The sequence below is a fragment of the Euleptes europaea genome, chromosome 20, assembly GCF_029931775.1.
Source record: "Euleptes europaea isolate rEulEur1 chromosome 20, rEulEur1.hap1, whole genome shotgun sequence".
Classification (NCBI taxonomy): Eukaryota; Metazoa; Chordata; class Lepidosauria; order Squamata; family Sphaerodactylidae; genus Euleptes; species Euleptes europaea.
The window spans coordinates 3,752,262-3,769,723 of NC_079331.1; the positions used below are offsets into that span (position 1 = coordinate 3,752,262).

A 17,462-nucleotide genomic window follows, 5' to 3' on the forward strand; every position below is an offset into this window, starting at 1 on the left:
GTCTGAGTAGACAATACTGACTTTGATGGACCCAGGGTCTGATTCAGTAGAAGGCAGCTTCATGTGTTCATATGTTCAATGTATCATGAGGGGCAAAGGTCCATAGGTGAACTGCATGTAGCGCCGCTCTGGTGGCTATTTTTATGAATACAGTGCAGATTCCTTCATTGCACTTCTATCATTAGAAAGCACTTAGGGGCATTCCAGACGCTCCATCTGCCGGACTCCAGAGCCCAAAATGACCCCCTTCTCAGCTCCGTCACCATCCCTCAAAATAAGGCAGCTCTTAAGTTTTCCAGTCTATTTTGGTGCCCGAGTCTCTTGAGGTTTCTAGCCGTCTCTTCCCACTCTTTTCTCTCTCCCTTCCTGCTCATTCATCTCTCGGAGATGCTGACTGCGGATTCTTTTATGAACACACGAACACACAAAGCTGCCTTCTACTGAATGAGACCCTGGGTCCGTCAAAGTCAGTATTGTCTACTCAGACAGGCAGCGGCTCTCCAGGGTCTCAAGGGGAGGTCTTCTCCGGAGAGTGTTCTCGCTTATCCCAAAAAAACCCACAAATCCCGAGGATGTTGTTTTTCCCACCAGCTGGAGATTTGTCTTTTACGGTGGTTTCCACTTGTGGGCTGGTAACTGCTTTTGTTTATTTTCTGGAAATGTATGCCCTGAAAGCCCTAAGGGCCCTTGAAACGCGGTCAGGAACATCTAATCCGCACAAGCAACGAAAAACCAAAAACCAGCACTCGATATGGCAGCTGCAACCACGTGGCGAAGAGAGAACTATTAGTGCTCTGCTACCCCGTGTTCCAGAATTAGGGTTGCCAGGTCCCTCTTTGCTATCGGCGGGAGGTTTTTGGGGTGGAGCCTGAGTAGGGTTGCCAACCTCCAGGTACTAGCTGGAGATCTCCTGCTATTACAACTGATCTCCAGCTGATAGAGATCAGTTCCCCTGGAGGAAATGGCCACTTTGGCAATTGGACTCTATGGCATTGAAGTCCCTCCCCTCCCCAAACCCCACCCTCCTCAGGCTTCGCCCCCAAAACCTCCCGCCGGTGGCAAAGAGGGACCTGGCGAGCCTAAGCCTGAGGAAGGTGGGGTTTGGGGAAGGGAGGGACTTCAATGCCATAGAGTCCAATGGCCAAAGCGGCCATTCCTCCCCCCCAAGGGAACAGATCTCCATCGGCAGAAGATCAGCTGTAATAGCAGGCGATCTCCAGCTAGGGTTGCCAACTGCCAGGTAGTAGCTGGAGATCTCCTGCTATTACAGCTGATCTCCTGCCGATGGAGATCAGTTCACCTGGAGAAAATGGCCACTTTGGCAATTGGACTTTATGGCATTGACGTCTTTTACCTCCCTAAACCCTCCCTCCTCTGGCTCCGCCCCAAAAACCTGCCAACCCAGGGACCTGGCAACCCTTTCTCCAGCTAGTACCTGGAAGTTGGCAACCCTAACCAGAATATCTGTCTGTTCTGGAGAAAATTTCAGTTTCTAGGCAGTATGAGCATGTGTGCATTTGGGGCGGTTTCTCACATTGCCAGCCTCCAGGTGGGGCCTGGGGAGCTCCTGGAATTGCAACTAGTGTTGCAGGAGGTCTCCAGCTAGTACCTGGAGGTTGTCAACCCTCAGGGAATCCATGTTGCCTTTGGAGGGCGGGCTGTATGGCATTATACCACACTCCGGTCCTGCCCCTCCCCAAAGCCTGCCCTCCACAGGCTCCATCCCCAAAACCTCACGGTATTTCCCGGCCCAGAGCTGGCAACCCTGCTCCTTGCCCACTAGGCTCGCAGCATGGTGGCTCAGGATACGGAGGCTTGGTGCTGCACATGGCCGTTCCACGGGTACCCAGGCCATGGTGAGGCGGGTGCCCAGCTAGTGGGGACCCACCCAGTAGGGTTGCCAGCCTCCAGGTGGGGTTTGGAGATCTCCCAAAATGCCAACTGATCTCCCGATAACAGAGATCCGTTTCCCTGGGGGAAATGGCTGCTTTGGAAGCGGGACTGGGGGAATTATACCCTACCGCCTTCCTCTCCCCAGGGCCCCATCTCCAAATTTCCCAACCCAGAGTTGGCAGCTTTAGCAGCTAGCTAGTGGCAGGTCTCGGGCACTGAAGACTCTCCGGCCAGCCTAGGTCCAAAGGGTGCCATCCCAGAGAACATTGCCCTGTGCCATTTCCTGCTGTTTGAATAAATGGGGAATGTATATCAATGTTTTCGTAGCGGCTCCATTTATGCCCTGGGCTGAAGGAATGCCAGGGCAGTGCCAAATCCTGGCATGGGAAGAAGGTGGTGCTCTGAAGCCAGGCTTGGCTTAAACAACACCCGGCCCCTCTGACAATCGCTTCTCCGGTTGGTGAGTTCTCTAGCACCCCTTGAGCACCAGGGAAGGACCAGGCCCCTTTCCCTCGCTCTGCCATCCCGCCTGGGTGGGGCCCCATGTCCTTTGCAGAGAAATCACAAACAGAAGGACTTGGCCAGGGGCAGGGCTGGCTCGGAGCACAGGGGAGACTTCACTGCCTTATAAAGTCATTCGCAAGCCGAGAGGTCCCGGAGAGCAGTTCCCTGGCCGGGAAGCGGGACATAAATCGAGGGGTCCCTGCCGAAAGGGCTGGGCGGGAAAGGCAGCCCTAGCTGGCTCAGAGGCAACCCCACTCATTCATTCTCCCCTTGGAAATCGAAAGCCTGCAATCTTGGAGTCTACCCTGCCCAACTGCTCTTTTGGAGTCTTCGACAATAAATCTTCCTCCTCGTCCTCCTCCTCCTTCTCCCTTGCAAAAATGAATGGCTTTCTCAGGCCAGATGGACTTCCTCATGCAACTGTTTCCTCTCATCTCCAATATCCTGGATCTTCTTAAAGAAATCCAGCCTGCTGAGCCTGGACAGGACCTCAGCCATCAAAAGCAGCCATTTTCTCCAGGAACACTGATCTTTTCAGCCTGGAGATCAGTTGCAACTAGGGTTGCCAACCTCCAGGTACTAGCTGGAGATCTCCTGCTTTCACAACTGACCTCCAGCCGCGAGAGATCAGTTCCCCCCGGAGAAAATGGCCGCTTTGGCCATTGGGATCTATGGCATGGAAGTCCCTTCCCTTCCCCTCCCCAAACCCTACCCTCCTCAGGCTCTGCCCCCAAAATCTCCTATTTCCCAACCCAGAGCTGGCAACCCTAATTGCTTGACCTGGAAAGTCATCTGGATAGCCCAGCTTTAGTAGCATGTACTGAGTTCCTCGCCAGCGTTTTATGAGCGAGATGTCACAAAAGAATTTTAAAAAAATAGGCGCATGCATGAATCTCGTCGTGAAAACATTTTTCTTTGGCATGGTCGGAGTGTATATTTTGAAATCCCCATGGAAGCAGTCGGCTCGTTTGACTCTTGAATTGCTAAACTATGAACCCCCTTCTTTGTGTGACATAAAGAGAGTGAACTGATATTCCTGTACTAATGTTGGAGAACGTGTACCCTTGGCCTGAAGAGTGGAAAGGAGAAAGCGAGGCCGAAAGAGAGGCGTTTCCTTGGGAATTTTGACCTTAGGGTTGCCATTCTCCTGGGGGTGGTGGGAAAGCTTGTACAGACTGGACGGACCCGGTATCAAGTCACACCTTCAGCTTTGGAGAAGAAGGCAAAATGGAAGCCACCAGTTCAATCTATGAAAACCTCAAATCGATCTCAGCTTTGCCGGGGAGAGAGGGAAATAATAATCATAATAAATAAATAAATGTCTCTCTGACTCAGAACGTAAGAACATAAGCCCTGCTGGATCCGACCCAGGCCCATCAAGTCCAGCAGTCTGTTCACGCAGTGGCCAACCAGGGGCCTCTGGGAAGCCCACCAACAAGACGACTGCAGCAGCATTATCCTGCCTGTGATCCACAGCACCTAATATATTTGGCATGCTCATAAGAACATAAGAAAGGACATGCTTGGATTGAGCCAGAAAACCTGGAAAACAACCACAGAGAACTATTTGGCTACGTGACAACCACGGCCAGATTAGTACTGGCAGCATCTTGGAAAGTAGAGATCATCCCAGATTTAGAAAAGTGGCAATAGGAAATGGATGAATTTGCGGTGATGGCCAGACTGACCAGCATAATGAAAGAAAAGAGGATTGAAGAATCACGGAAGAAATGGGAATGTTACTTTGATTATGTTAAATGGAAAGGCTAGATAACAATATTTATAAGCATAGTTAACAGATATAGACAACGCATATAGATAACATATATAGTGAATAGATAAAAGCTGTTATAGTATATGGATGAATTTGTGGTGATGGCCCGACTGACCAGCATAATGAAAGAAAAGAGGATTGATTATGTTAAATGGAAAGGCTAGATAACAATATTTTATAAGCATAGTTAACATATATAGACAACATATATAGATAACATATATAGTGAATAGATAAAAACTGTTACAGTATATGAACATGCTAAGCAAATTATAAGATGCACAAGATGTAAGGTAGAATAGTTCAAAACTGTTATAGTATATGAACAAGTTAAGCAACCTATAAGATGTATATGATGTAAAGTGAAATTAACTTCCCGAAGGAGTAAAACCTGTGTGAATATAAGTGTATGTATTTTTCTTTTTTGTTTTGGAAAATAAAAAATATTTAAAAAAAGAAAAGAAAGGACATGCTGGATCAGACCCAGGCCCATCAAGTCCAGCAGTGTGATCACACAGTGGACAACCAGGGGCCTCCAGGAAGCCCACAAGCAAGGAGACTGAAGCAGCATTATCCTATCTGTGCTCTACAGCACCTATTATATTCAGCATCCTCCTTTGATCCTGGAGAGAATAGGTGTGCATCATGACTAGTATCCACCTTTATTAATAGCCATGGATAGCCCTCTCTTCCTGCCTTGAGCAACTAGGGCCCATGTGATCATGAGAACTGGTGACCCTTGATAAGCAGAATCCAGCTTTTAATGAGCCGAGGTTCTGGTAACTCAACCGGCAGGGTGAAGGCAACGTGTGGGGGAGAAGGGAGAGGCCAAGAAGCAGTCTGCGGAGACCGCCTGCCACGTGCAAACCCCAGAGAGGGCAATTGTCGTGTCACTCTGGAATGTAGCGATCCCAGCCGGCTAAACCCTCTCCTTGGGAAGAGGAGATGCTAAAATAAGGGATTGAGCGGGAGAAGGAAACAAAAACGTCAATCTGATTTAATCTTGGCTTTCAAACCATTTTTTGGTTGCTGTATTTGACAAAAAAACACGCAAGAAACTCTAGGCCTAATGAGATGGGTTTCAGAAAGAGAGCCAGGGTGAGGGCTTCATTGAAGTCTTGCCTCTGAGCACATGCAGAGTACATGCTGCTCCTCACTGAGTGATGGACAAGTTGCCTCCAAACCTATGAGGAAAGGTTGCTTCTGAGGAAAGGTTGAAGGAGCCGGGTATGTTTAGCCTGCAGAGGAGAAGACTGAGAGGGGATATGTGAACCATCTTCAAGTACTTGAAGGGCCGTCATATAGAGGATGGCGCCGAGTTGTTTTCTGTTGCCCCAGAAGGTCGGACCAGAACCAACGGGTTGAAATTAAATCAAAAGAGTTTCCGTCTAGACATTAGGAAGAATTTTCTAACAGAGCGGTTCCTCAGTGGAACAGGCTTCCTCGGGAGGTGGTGAGCTCTCCTTCCCTGGAGGTTTTGAACCAGAGGCTAGATGGCCATCTGTCAGCCATGCTGATTCTATGACCTTAGACAGATGATGAGAGGGAGGGCCATCTTGGCCATCTTCTGGGCATGGAGTAGGGGTCACTGGGGATGTGGAGGAGGTGGTTGTGAATTCCCTGCCTTGTGCAGGGGGTTGGACTAGACGACCCTGGTGGTCCTTTCCAACTCTGTGGTTCTATGACGTAACAAGTGCTTAGATCTGTAAACTCAGAAGAGTCCACATTCTCCTAGATTCCATCCAACGTCTCCATGTTCCACCAGCGAGAGGCGGAGTGTGGGAAGGGCAAGGTTTGGGTATAATGCCATGGACGCCTCCCTCCAAAGCAGCCATTTTCTCCAGGGGAACAGGGCTCTGTTGTCTGTAGACCAGTTGTGATTTTGGGATATCCCCGGGCCCCAGCAGGGCAACGCTAAGGCTCACTGTTGCAAACTGCTACAAACTGCTCCCAGAAGGCAATGACTGAAAAAGCAGCTCAATAATATCCCAGGCGTTCGATTTCCAAACTTGAGCGGCAAACCCGCCAGCCGTATAGCTTATCATTACTTTAGATCAGGAGCCAACTGAAAGGCAAATGTTAGAGAGGGACTATTGATCTGCTGATCCGTGTGACGTTTTGCGGATACGCAGACCCAAGGAGATATTTCTTTACTCGACGAATAATTGGGCTGTGGAATTGGCTGCCGGTGGAGGTGGTGACGGTCACGTGCATAGACGGCTTTAAAAGGGGTTCGTGAAGGACAGGTCCATCAATGGCTACTACCGTGGTGGCTGAAGGGTGTCTCCGTATACAGACGCAGCAAAAGTGTGAATCCCTGTGCTAGGAGGCACTATCAGGAGAAAGCCTTGGCCTTCATAGAATCATAGAGTTGGAAGGGACCACCAGGGTCATCTAGTCCAACTCCCCTGCACAATGCAGGGAATTCACAACTACCTCCCCCCCTACTCCATGCCCAGAAGATTCAATTTCAACCTCCAGGCACTAGCTGGAGATCTCCTACTATTACAATTGATCTGATAGAAATCAGTTCACCTGGAGAAAATGGCCACTTTGGCAATTAGACTCTATGGAATTGAAGTCCCTCCCCTCCCCAAAACCATCTCTTCTCAGGCTCCGCCCCAGAAACCTCCCACCTTTGGCGAAGAGGGACCTGGCAACTCTACTCGGCCTCTATACCCAGGTTGTTAGACCTCCAGGATGTTAGACTAAATCAGTGGTTCTCAACCTTTTTTTGACCAGGGGCCACTAGGACTTTTTTGTTCGGTGCAGGGACCCCAAGGTTCAAAATAAAAATTCAGAGAATCTGAAAATAAACTTTAATCATAACTGTTAAACATTAAACTTAGAATAATATTTGAATATATATTTTTATAATAGAGAACTTTTAATTGAAAATATTAATTTATTATGGGTTTATAACTTTGTTTCACGGAGCTTAATTTAGTTCTCGCGGACCCCCGGTTGGGAACCAGTGGACTAGATGGACCACTGGTCTGACATAGCAGGTCTCTCCTTATGTGCTTATGGCCCCACGGTTATTCTCCCTGGGATGTTATTACCAAAAAAACGGGTATGTGCAATAGTTTCAGATGATAGCCGCGTTGGTCTGCAGTAGGACATCTAGATTCGAGTCCAGCAGAACCTTAAGAGACCAGGAAGATTTTCAAGGTAGGAGCTTTCGGGAGTCAAAGCTCTCGAACGGTATCTGAGGAAGGGAACTTCGATTCTCGAATGTTTCTGCCCCGAAAATCTCATTGTTCTCTAAGTTGCTATTGGACTTGAATCTAACTTCCAAGTAAGGGTGTTAACTTCCAGTTAAGGTGGTTCCCGATACCTCTAGTTCTCATCCACAGAGAAGGCCTGGGAGTGCTTCCCTAGCCTGTTTGGGCCATTCTTTCACAGCTGTGGACTGCTGGGCTGGGTGGGGTTTCATACCTCCGCAGTCGTCCAGCTAGGGCATAAAGCGTGCATTGAGCAGCAGGGCGAGGCACACAGGAGTGTGCAGGAGAAGGGTGTGCATGTGGCGGCCCCCAAAGGAAACCAACGGGGGCCCCGGCGCTAGCTGCCAAAATGCTGTTATCCGTGTCAGCTCCCTTCTCAAAAGAGCCCTTTGAAGCCGGCTGGGCTCCCCTCGCAACTGAAGCCCTCCCGCCCCCCAAATTTGTTTTTGTGCACAGAACGGGGGTGCGCACACGCCCTCTCTAATGGCAGGAAGGCCCCCCGGCCAAACCGCAAGCTGGTGTTTTGCTTAGCCGGCTTCGGGAGATGCTGATTTCCTCCTCCTGGCCCCGTAAATGAAACGGCTGACATCCAATTAAGAGTCTCTCTGTGTCTCTGAATGCTGCTTTTCTGCCTGGATCGGCTGGATCCTAGGAGGCCAGAGGAGGGACCTCACCCTTAGCTCCCTCCTGCGAGTTAACATGAAAGGCCTCGCTCAGTCGTTTGGTTTCTCCAGTCAAGCGTTCGTTCAGAGCTCCTGCCAGGCAGATCAGAGAGCAAAGCCTCCTGCGTTGTACGCCTGGATCAGAGGGGCCTTGTGGGTGGCAAACCACCAGCCATGGAGACAGGCAACCCAGTGCCGTCCGTTTCGAGACAGCAGGAGCTCCAGGATCCTACCTAGATGTCTCTCATTTGTAATCACGCTCTGTTCCCAAAGGAGCTCATTGCGGCCTATATGGTTCTCCTTTCTTCCATTTTGTCATCTCAATAGCCCTACAATGTAAGTTAGGTTGAGGAAGACTGGATCACCCGACGGGTTTCTTGGCAGAATGGGGATTTGAATTCAGGACTCCCAGCAAATAGAGGAGGGTGCCGAGTTGTTTTCTGTTGCCCCAGAAGGTCGGACCAGAACCAACGGGTTGAAATTAAAGCAAAAGGGTTTCCATCTAGACATGAGGGGGAATTTCCTAACAGTTAGAGGGGTTCCTCAGTGGAACAGGCTTCCTCGGGAGGTGGGGAGCTCTCCTTCCCTGGAGGTTTTTAAGCAGAGGCTAGGTGGCCATCTGTCAGCAATGCTGATTCTATGACCTTAAGCAGATCACGAGAGGGAGGGCATCTTGGCCATCTTCTGGGCATGGAGTAGGAGTCACTGGGGGTGTAGGGGGGGGGGAAGTAGTTGTTCCAACTCTATGATTCTACTATTCAAACATGCTTACCACTCCACCTCAGTGATTTGTCATTCTTGCGCCCGAAAAAGTTGGGGATGTGTATGTTGAAAGGCTTTATGATATCTGAAATCTGGGGATTCACGGATGCGAATCAACAGTGGCCTCTCCCCCAGCATTCCTCTTTAAGAGCACTGTCATTCTTGTTGAGGAATTGTTGGGGTTACCGTGTCTATTTCCCTTTCACCAATGGTATTAACAGAAAAACCCACAACATGATTTGGGAAGGGGGCGGGATCCGGCCCCCCGATACAAGAGGCAGAGTCGATTTTCGCTTTGTTGTCAACTCGCCGCCATATTGTGATGGAGTTTGTGGCGCAGGCACATACTGTTCAATGCACGTGAGATGCTGCAGTCGGAGCCAAGTCCCTCCGGCAACACCAGCAGCTGTCCAAGTCAGGTGATGGATACTGCCAAAGTCTGTTTCTCCATGACAAAATTTGTTCCTTGGTTGGATACTGCCAAGCCCCTTAATGCCAAGGAGGGACGGGCAACCTTCTGACAGGTTTAAGTATTAGCCTGTTTCTCCAAATTTCAGGCATCTGAATAATAAGAGATGAGAACAAATTTCAGAGGCTTGCTGATTCGGCGCAAATATTCTGATTTCGAAGTCCCTTGTGCGAGAAGAGCCCACGAGTCTTGATTTCCACTGTATTTTGTGTTTTGTCCAGCCAATCCCCCCCAATAAAAATGCAACCCCCCCCATGTCCTTTGTGCATTAATTGCACATAAATTGCATAAATGAATACTCAGCAACAGCTGCCTGGGGGGAAAGGAGGTGAGACACAAAGATTTTAAGGGAAACAATAAGCCAAAAAATGGCAGACCTAGTCCGGTGACACTGGCAACAGAGAGAAGCAAAAGCTGGCCCTATTACCCCTCTCAAATGAATAATACTGCGCTTAATGAATTTTTGAGTGATTATCGATTTCATTTAAATGATTTATATCCTGTTTCTCAGGCCCAAAATTAGATTTTGAGGGGGTCTGGTGTATTCATTTACAGCATAATGAATCATCAATAAAACATAAGGTAAAATATCAATTTTTAGAAATTAATGTTTATAAAAATAACAGCCCAAGTAAAAGAACCAAATGAGCATTGTGGGGAAGGGGAAATCCCACTCCTGTGAGGGCCCACGCATTGCCTCTTCCTTTTGGGGGGGGCGGGGGTTAACCACCTTTCTACTTCGGGGACTTTTTCTGCAAACCCAGAGGTTTGCTGAAGTTTGTAGAAATGTCTCCACATTTTCTGTTTTGTCACACAGAATATGCCCCGTTAAATGTATGCATTAATGCATTCTAACATTATTTTTGCATATAAGGAAATCATTACCAAAATGGCGAAAAACCAAAAACCAAAATGGGATCACAAGCAAGGAAAAGATGTGTAACAAAATGCCAATCCCCCCTGCTGAAAAAGTGCACATCTATACAACTGTCACTGCAATTAAAAGTCACTAACATACCACAGGGGAGGGAAGTCGGGTTGCCAACCCCCAGGTACTAGCTGGAGATCTCCTGCTGTTACAAGTTCCAGATAGAGATCAGTTCCCCTGGAGAAAATGGCTGCTTTGGCAATTGGACTCTATGGCACTGAAGTCCCTCCCCTCCCCAAACCCCGCCCTCCTCAGGCTCTGCCCCCAAAACCTCCCATCGGTGGCGAAGAGGGACCTGGCAACCCTTCAGGTATAGCCTGATCTCATCAGATCTCGGAAGCTAAGCATGGTTGGTACTTGGAAGGGAGACCACCAAGGAGGACTCTGCAGAGGAAGGCAAAGGCAAACCGCCTCTACTTCTCACTTGCCTTGAAAGCCCCTTGCTGGGGTCGTCATAAGTCGGCTGTGACTTGAAGGCACTTTACACATACACGCAACCTACCACAGAAGAGGACATTCTTCCTCTGCATCCACTTGTCCGTCTCTCCCTCCCCTTCCTCTGCAACCTCCCTTTGCCTCGAGTTTAATTTACATCTTTGTTACAATTCAGGCATTTATATTCCGCCCGCTCGGCCAACTTGGCCCCAGAAGCGGTTTCAGGCTGCCACAGTAAAAAAAAACCCAATAAAACTGTAACCACCGATAAACAATTGGAGGAGTTGGCCATCAAACAGCCAGGTGATAAAACTGTACAGCGTAAAAGCAGAGTTTTCCAGAACACACGTACAGATCTTCTGAACATACAGGCGCACGTACATGTTAGTTAGAGCGGTTCCTCAGTGGAACAGGCTTCCTCGGGAGGTGGTGAGCTCTCCTTCCCTGGAGGTTTTTAAGCAGAGGCTAGATGGCCATCTGTCAGCCATGCTGATTCTGTGAACTTAGGCAGATCATGAGAGGGTGGGCGGGAAGGTTTGCATCTGTGTTTGACTCTCGTGGCCCTTTCTTGCATGCCCAGGGTAGTGCCAATCGCCACTTTGGGGCCAGGAAGTAATTTTTCCTCCAGGCCAGATTGGCCAGGGATCCTCGAGGGTTTGTTTCAGGTTTTTTGACCATCCTCTGTGTTGGAGCAGGGGTCACTGGGGTTGTGTGAAGGGGAAGGGGGTTGTGAAATTCCTGCATTGTGCAGGGGGTTGGACTAGATGACCTTGGTGGTCACTTCCAACTCTATGATTCTATGTTGTGTAGGCATCTAGGGCCGGGAAGACCTTTTCCTTACATGTCTTTGTAGGGCACTTCACTGGGTACAATGATTATTTGCCTTAAAATTGCCTGTCTTCCTCCATGAGCATCAGTTGTTAATATAAACTGTGAGAGGCTTAAAGGGAACTAAAGAAGGCACCCTTAAAAAAATAGATCCCAGTCCAGTATCATCTCAAAGTTGAGGAGGAAAGGAGCTGAGATGGCTTGCTAAAAGACTGCCTAATGATATCAGAGCAAAGGTCAACTTTGAACCGAGATCCTCCTGTTCCAAAGTGAAGTCTTTTGGTCATGGGGTTGCTAGCCTCCAGGTGGGGCTGGAGATTGCCTGGAATGACAATGGATCTCCAGACCATAATAATCAGTTCCCCTGGAGAAAATGGCTGCTTTGGAGGGCGGAGTCTACGACATCATACCCCACTGTGCTTCCTACCCTCCCCAAACCCCACCCTCCTCAGGCTCCACCTCCCCCCCACAAATCTTCAGGAATTTCCCAACCTCTAGCTGGCAACCCTAATTGGTTATGAATGCTGCATGGCATTGTTGAATGAACACATGAACACATGAAGCTGCCTTATACTGAATCAGACCCTTGGTCCATCAAAGTCAGTATTGTCTGCTCAGACCGGCAGCGGCTCTCCAGGGTCTCAGGCAGGGGTCTTTCCCATCACCTGCTTGCCTAGTCCCTTGAACTGGAGATACCGGGTATTGAACCTGGGACCTCCTGCATGCCAAGCAGATGCTCTACCACTGAGCCACAGCCCCTCTCCCACATGGTTAAAGGACGCCACAGATGACTTGCAGAAAATCTCGCAGATAGGAAGCCCGGTGCATAGAGCTCGTGTTTGGCCATTTCCTTCCTTACCATGAAACCCCCTCCAACTTGCCATCTGCATTTCTTGCTACATAGATCAGGCTCCTTGGCAGGGACTTCACAATCCTGGCTGGCCCGAGACGCGTTTTAAAAAGGATCGTAGAAATTCTAATGTCGATGGCATTTCCTCTGCTGCTTGGCTTGGCCAGATGTAAATAATATTATGGGAAGGAGTTGGAAACCGTCACCCAAGAACAGGTCATATATTATAGGAACCGCATGCAGTTGGGTTTACCTTAGGGGTGGGCAAATCCTTTTTAGACAGATAGTAAGGAGCAAGGTACCTTCCATAGTAAACTGAGGACACATTGGCAAATGTACTCTTCAAGCAAAGTATCACAGTTTCCTATTAAGAAACTCTGAGAACTGGAGGTCTCATAGGGGGTTAAAGACCCAGAAGGGCATACTTTGATTGTATACCATTTACTGCAAAATAATCCAGTAAATGGTATACAATCAAAGTAACCCCAATAATTTCCCCATTACTTGCATTATTGGGATTACTTTGATTGTATACCATTTACTGGATTATTTTGAGAATTTATCTTTCATTATCAAGAGCATGCACCAAGAAGACTATTTTGTTGCACAGAGACTGCATTATACATGCTTTGTATATACTGTATATATTAGCAGGATACTAGTTCATGTTTATGTATTCCATCATTGCTTTGTCATTAATGTCTAAGCACTCAATACGATTTTTGCTGTTCTTGTAAACTTAGTCTCCTGTGCTGAGTCCCCGGAGGTTGGCAACCCTATCTGCACATCGAGAGAGAGATTTTCTCCAACCAAGAACTGTGTGTGGGTATCTAAGGGGGGGATGAAGGTCACATGTCACATTTGGACACTTCTCTGCTCCAGAACACTTCTGGCTAGCCGGGACGAGGCAAAGGGAGTTTCATCCCAGTTCAGCGAAGGCCTCTTGGGGGGAGGCATAAGGGAATTGGACCGAATTGGAAACGGCTGGAGCTGCTGGATAAGGGGGCGGGGGTGGAGAGAGGAGGGGAGAGGGAGCTGGTGGGCCGGAGGATGGATCTAAATAGGGCCTTTGTGACGCCCTCTGGGGTCTGACTCAGACTCGCTCATGGGCCAAGGCCTGCCAAAAGAAATTGGCCTGGAAAGATCGTATCAGTCCCACAGGATGCGGTTTCCAAATTCGTCCACCACTCGACTTTCCCCCCTTCCCTTCTTTCTGTTTCCCTGCAAGGATTTCTGGACTCCACCCTACTCTCTGAGTTCCTCACGCCCACAAGTTTCCCTAACCAGCAGCTGCCTCGGAGACAGGCTGGCTTTATCTGGAAAGGCATAGGTGTAGCATCAACGGTGCATGGCAGTGCCTTTGCGCTTCCAAGTGTACACGGCGCACCAACTGTTATGGCTGAACCTATCCTCCTGTATCATACTGCTTTTAATTATATATATATTTTTATAATGTATAATTATATTTTTATAATTTATAATTAAATAATTATATCTCTATCTATCTATCTATCTATCTATCTATCTATCTATCTATCTATCTATCTATCTATCTATCTATCTACATATCTATATGGAGCAAGCGCAGCCCTACCCGGTACGGAGACCAGGCAGAGACTGATGGATTTCCCAAATCATTCTGAGACATGTGGAACTCCCTGCCCCAGGATGTGGTGATGGCTGCCAACTTGGAGGGCTTGAAGTGGGGAGTAGACATGTTCATGGAGAAGAGGGCTATCCATGGCTAGTAGTCCAAATGGATGCTAGTCATGATGCATACCTATTCTCTCCAGGATCAGAGGAGCATGCCGAATATATGAGGTGCTGTGGAACACAGGCAGGATGGTGCTGCTGCAGTCGTCTTGTTTGGGGGCTTCCTGGAGGCCCCTGGTTGGCCACTGTGTGAACAGACTGCTGGACTTGATGGGCCTTGGTCTGATCCAACATGTCCTTTCTTATGTTCTTATGTTGTTTTCTTTACACTGGTGATTAAATTGTGGAATTGGCTGCCAGAGGATGCAGTGATGGCCATGGGCATAGACAGCTTAAAAAAGGGGGTTAGACAGATTCAGGGAGGACAGGTCTAGCGGCGGCTACTAGCCTTGGTGACTAAAGGGAACTTCCACATTTAGAGGCAGTCAACCTCTGAATCCCAGTGCAAGGAGGCAACATCAGGGGAAGGCCTTGGCCTCTGGGCCCTACTGCTGGATTTGCATGATGCAAATTAAACCGGTTGGCCGCTTGGTGAGACATTGCCTACTTGGTGAGACATTGCCTACATGGCTTTGAGGCTCTGGGTCAGGTTGCAGACTGTGGAAAGGGGCATAGTGATAGAACATCAGAAGAGCCCTGCTGGATCAGACCAGTGGTCCCTCTAGTCCAGCATCCTGTCTCACACAGTGGCCAGCCAGTTCCTCTGGCGGTCCAAGAACAGGGCATAGAGGCCAAGACCTTCATGAGAACATCAGAAGAGCCCTGCTGGATCAGACCAGCGGTCCATCTAGTCCAGCACCTTGTCTCACACAGTGGCCAGCCAGGTCCTCTGGCGGTCCAAGAACAGGGCATAGAGGCCAAGACCTTCATGAGAACACCAGAAGAGCCCTGCTGGATCAGACCAGCGGTCCATCTAGTCCAGTATCCTGTCTCACACAGTGGCCAAGTAGTTCCTCTGGAGGTCCAACAACAGGGCATAGAGGCCGAGGCCTTCCCCTGATGTTGCCTCCTGGTGCTGGGATTCAGAGGTTGACTGCCTCTGAACGTAGAGGTTCCCTTTAGCCACCATGGCTAGTAGTGACTGACAGATCTGTCCTCCGTAGGCAGTACAGCCTTGATGGGACAAGGTTCCGATTCAGTATAAGGTAACTGTATTCAGTATAATATGTATTCGAAATTATATATTGTTTTTAAATCTGCTGCCGGATTAGTTTGGGGCCCTTTTCAAGTCAATTCAAATGTTTCCAATGGATGAATCTTACCCCTTGGTCTCCGAAGCGTTGCTGCATTAATTAACATACACAATAGGAGCTGTTCTTGGGGTTTATTTTTTTCCCCCATGGGAGAGGTCACGACACCAGATGCTCATCCAAACTTTGTAGATGTGTATCATTTAAAACAAATGGCATGAGAAAATGTCATGCTCCGGGAATAAATGTACCCCCCTCTCCATTCCTAAGTAATTAAAAGTGTTCAGAACAGTCCAGGGGGCAGGAGCTTTGAAGCGTCCCCTGCCCCCACCACAACACTTCCTTTTTGCCGACCCCTCTCTCCTTTGGGAAAAGGCAGAATCACAATCTCTTAAGCGGGTGAGTGTGGGAAAGAGGGATGCGTTGATCACATAGGTGAACCATGAATCAGAAAGAGCATCTTCTGGTTGTTTCTTTGCTGGAGGAGATGAATCGAGTCCGATTCTGCTATGGATCTCCGTGGAAGAACGCATTCTTTATCTGCAGAATAAGGATGCCAATTCTGGTTTGGGAAATGCCTGGAGATTTTGAGGGTGGGGCCTTGAGAGGGAAGGGTTTGGGAAGGGGGAGAGATAGGGTTGCCAGGTCCCTCTTTGCCTCCTGCGGGAGGTTTTTTGGGCGGAGCCTGAGGAAGGTGGGGTTCGGGGAGGAGAGGGACTTCAATGCCATAGAGTCCAATGGCCAAAGTGGCCATCTTCACCAGGGGGACTGGCCTCTATCGGCTGGAGATCAGTTCTAATAGTGGGAGATGTCCCTCTGGTACCTGGAGGTTGGCAACCCTAGGGAGAGACCTTGGTGGTGTTGGAAAGTGACATCACATCTCGACCAACACTTGGTGACCCCTCAAGGGATTTTCAGGGCAAGAGATGTTCAGAGGTGGTTCGCCATTGCCGGCCTCTGTGTAGTGACCCTGGTCCTCCTTGGTGGTCTTCCATCCAAGTACTAACTGGGCTGACCCTGCTTAGCTTCCAAGATCTGACAATATTGGGCTAGCCTGGGCTATCCAGGAGGGACCTTAGATGGGTATAATGTCATAGAGTCCACCCTCCAAAGCAGCCATTTTTCTCCAGGGGAACTGATCTCTATCAGCTGGAGATCAGTTGTAATTCCAGGAGATCTCCAGCTAGTACCTGGAGGTTGGAAACCCAAGTTCGGGCACACTGCCGATTGTTCAGCACCAAGGGCCGATTGCATGTCATAAAATAAAGGACACGCCGCGCACATGGACAAAACCTGTTCCCTCTCGTCACTCACGCCTGCCGCTGGCATGCTGCCAGACAGCCCGTCGCCCTCAATCTGAAAGGCCCCTGTGGCCTGGCCTGGCCTGGCGACAATTGTGGGAGGGAGAGAGGGGTTCTTGGCCTCTGGCTGGTGGAACATGCTCCAATTGGCACGGGTAGAAAAAAGTATGATTCATTGCTATTAATAGTGTGAAACGCTTGCAGGTGCGGGAAGCAGCGCATGCAAGGATCTCCATGACGGGATCCGGAAGCTTTAGCTGCCCTTTCTTTGGGAAAGAGGGACGGAGCTCGAAGGAGCGTTTCTTTTATTGATGTGTGATTTGCGTTCACCCTGGTATGCCTCATCACGCTCCTTAGCATTTTGCCGTCTTAAGGCATTGTTCCCTCCGGGCTCCTGTGGGATTTTTCATCCCTAGCTATCTGAAAGATCATTGCCTTCCCATCTCGCTTCAGCAGGTTTGTAATGTAAAATGTAAAACTAGTCCTGGGCAGAATGCTCATTTGCATTACAAATAACGCCTCTCTTCTGTGCTTGCATTCCGCATTAAGGATAATGAGATTTGTGGCATTAAAAGTTCGACTCGACTAAGCGAATGGCATTTGAGCATCCCTGGTCCATTTGTGCGAACCATACTTCTAGTGTAAACATCTGATTATCCTTAATGTGGAGGAGAAAATGGGAATTTATAATGCAAACAAGCTTCCTGGCCATAGCAAGCGAAGGGTCATATGAAAATGCTTTCCGTTCTAGAAGAAGGGGTTTAGCTTTTTAACCATACGGACCTAAGCAGAGTTACACCCTTCTAAGTCGATTGAAGTCAATGAGTTTAGAAGGGTGTAACTCTGCCGAGGATTGCGTTTTTTAATGTCTCAAAGCAGCCCTCATCAGGATGTCAGACGCTTTTCAGGAGTGGGTAAAGTCTGAGAAA

The 17,462-nt window shown here is 48.8% G+C and overlaps 1 protein-coding gene across 1 annotated transcript in view; it reads right to left on the reverse strand.

Moving 5' to 3' along the window:
* CSPG4 (chondroitin sulfate proteoglycan 4) overlaps positions 1-16,672 on the reverse strand; it is a 51,196-nt gene extending 34,524 nt beyond the window's left edge. The window contains exon 1 of the mRNA XM_056866036.1: positions 16,423-16,672. Coding sequence (XP_056722014.1) covers positions 16,423-16,672 — 250 coding nt within the window. The remainder of the gene's footprint in view (positions 1-16,422) is intronic.
* Positions 16,673-17,462: the final 790 nt, after the last annotated feature.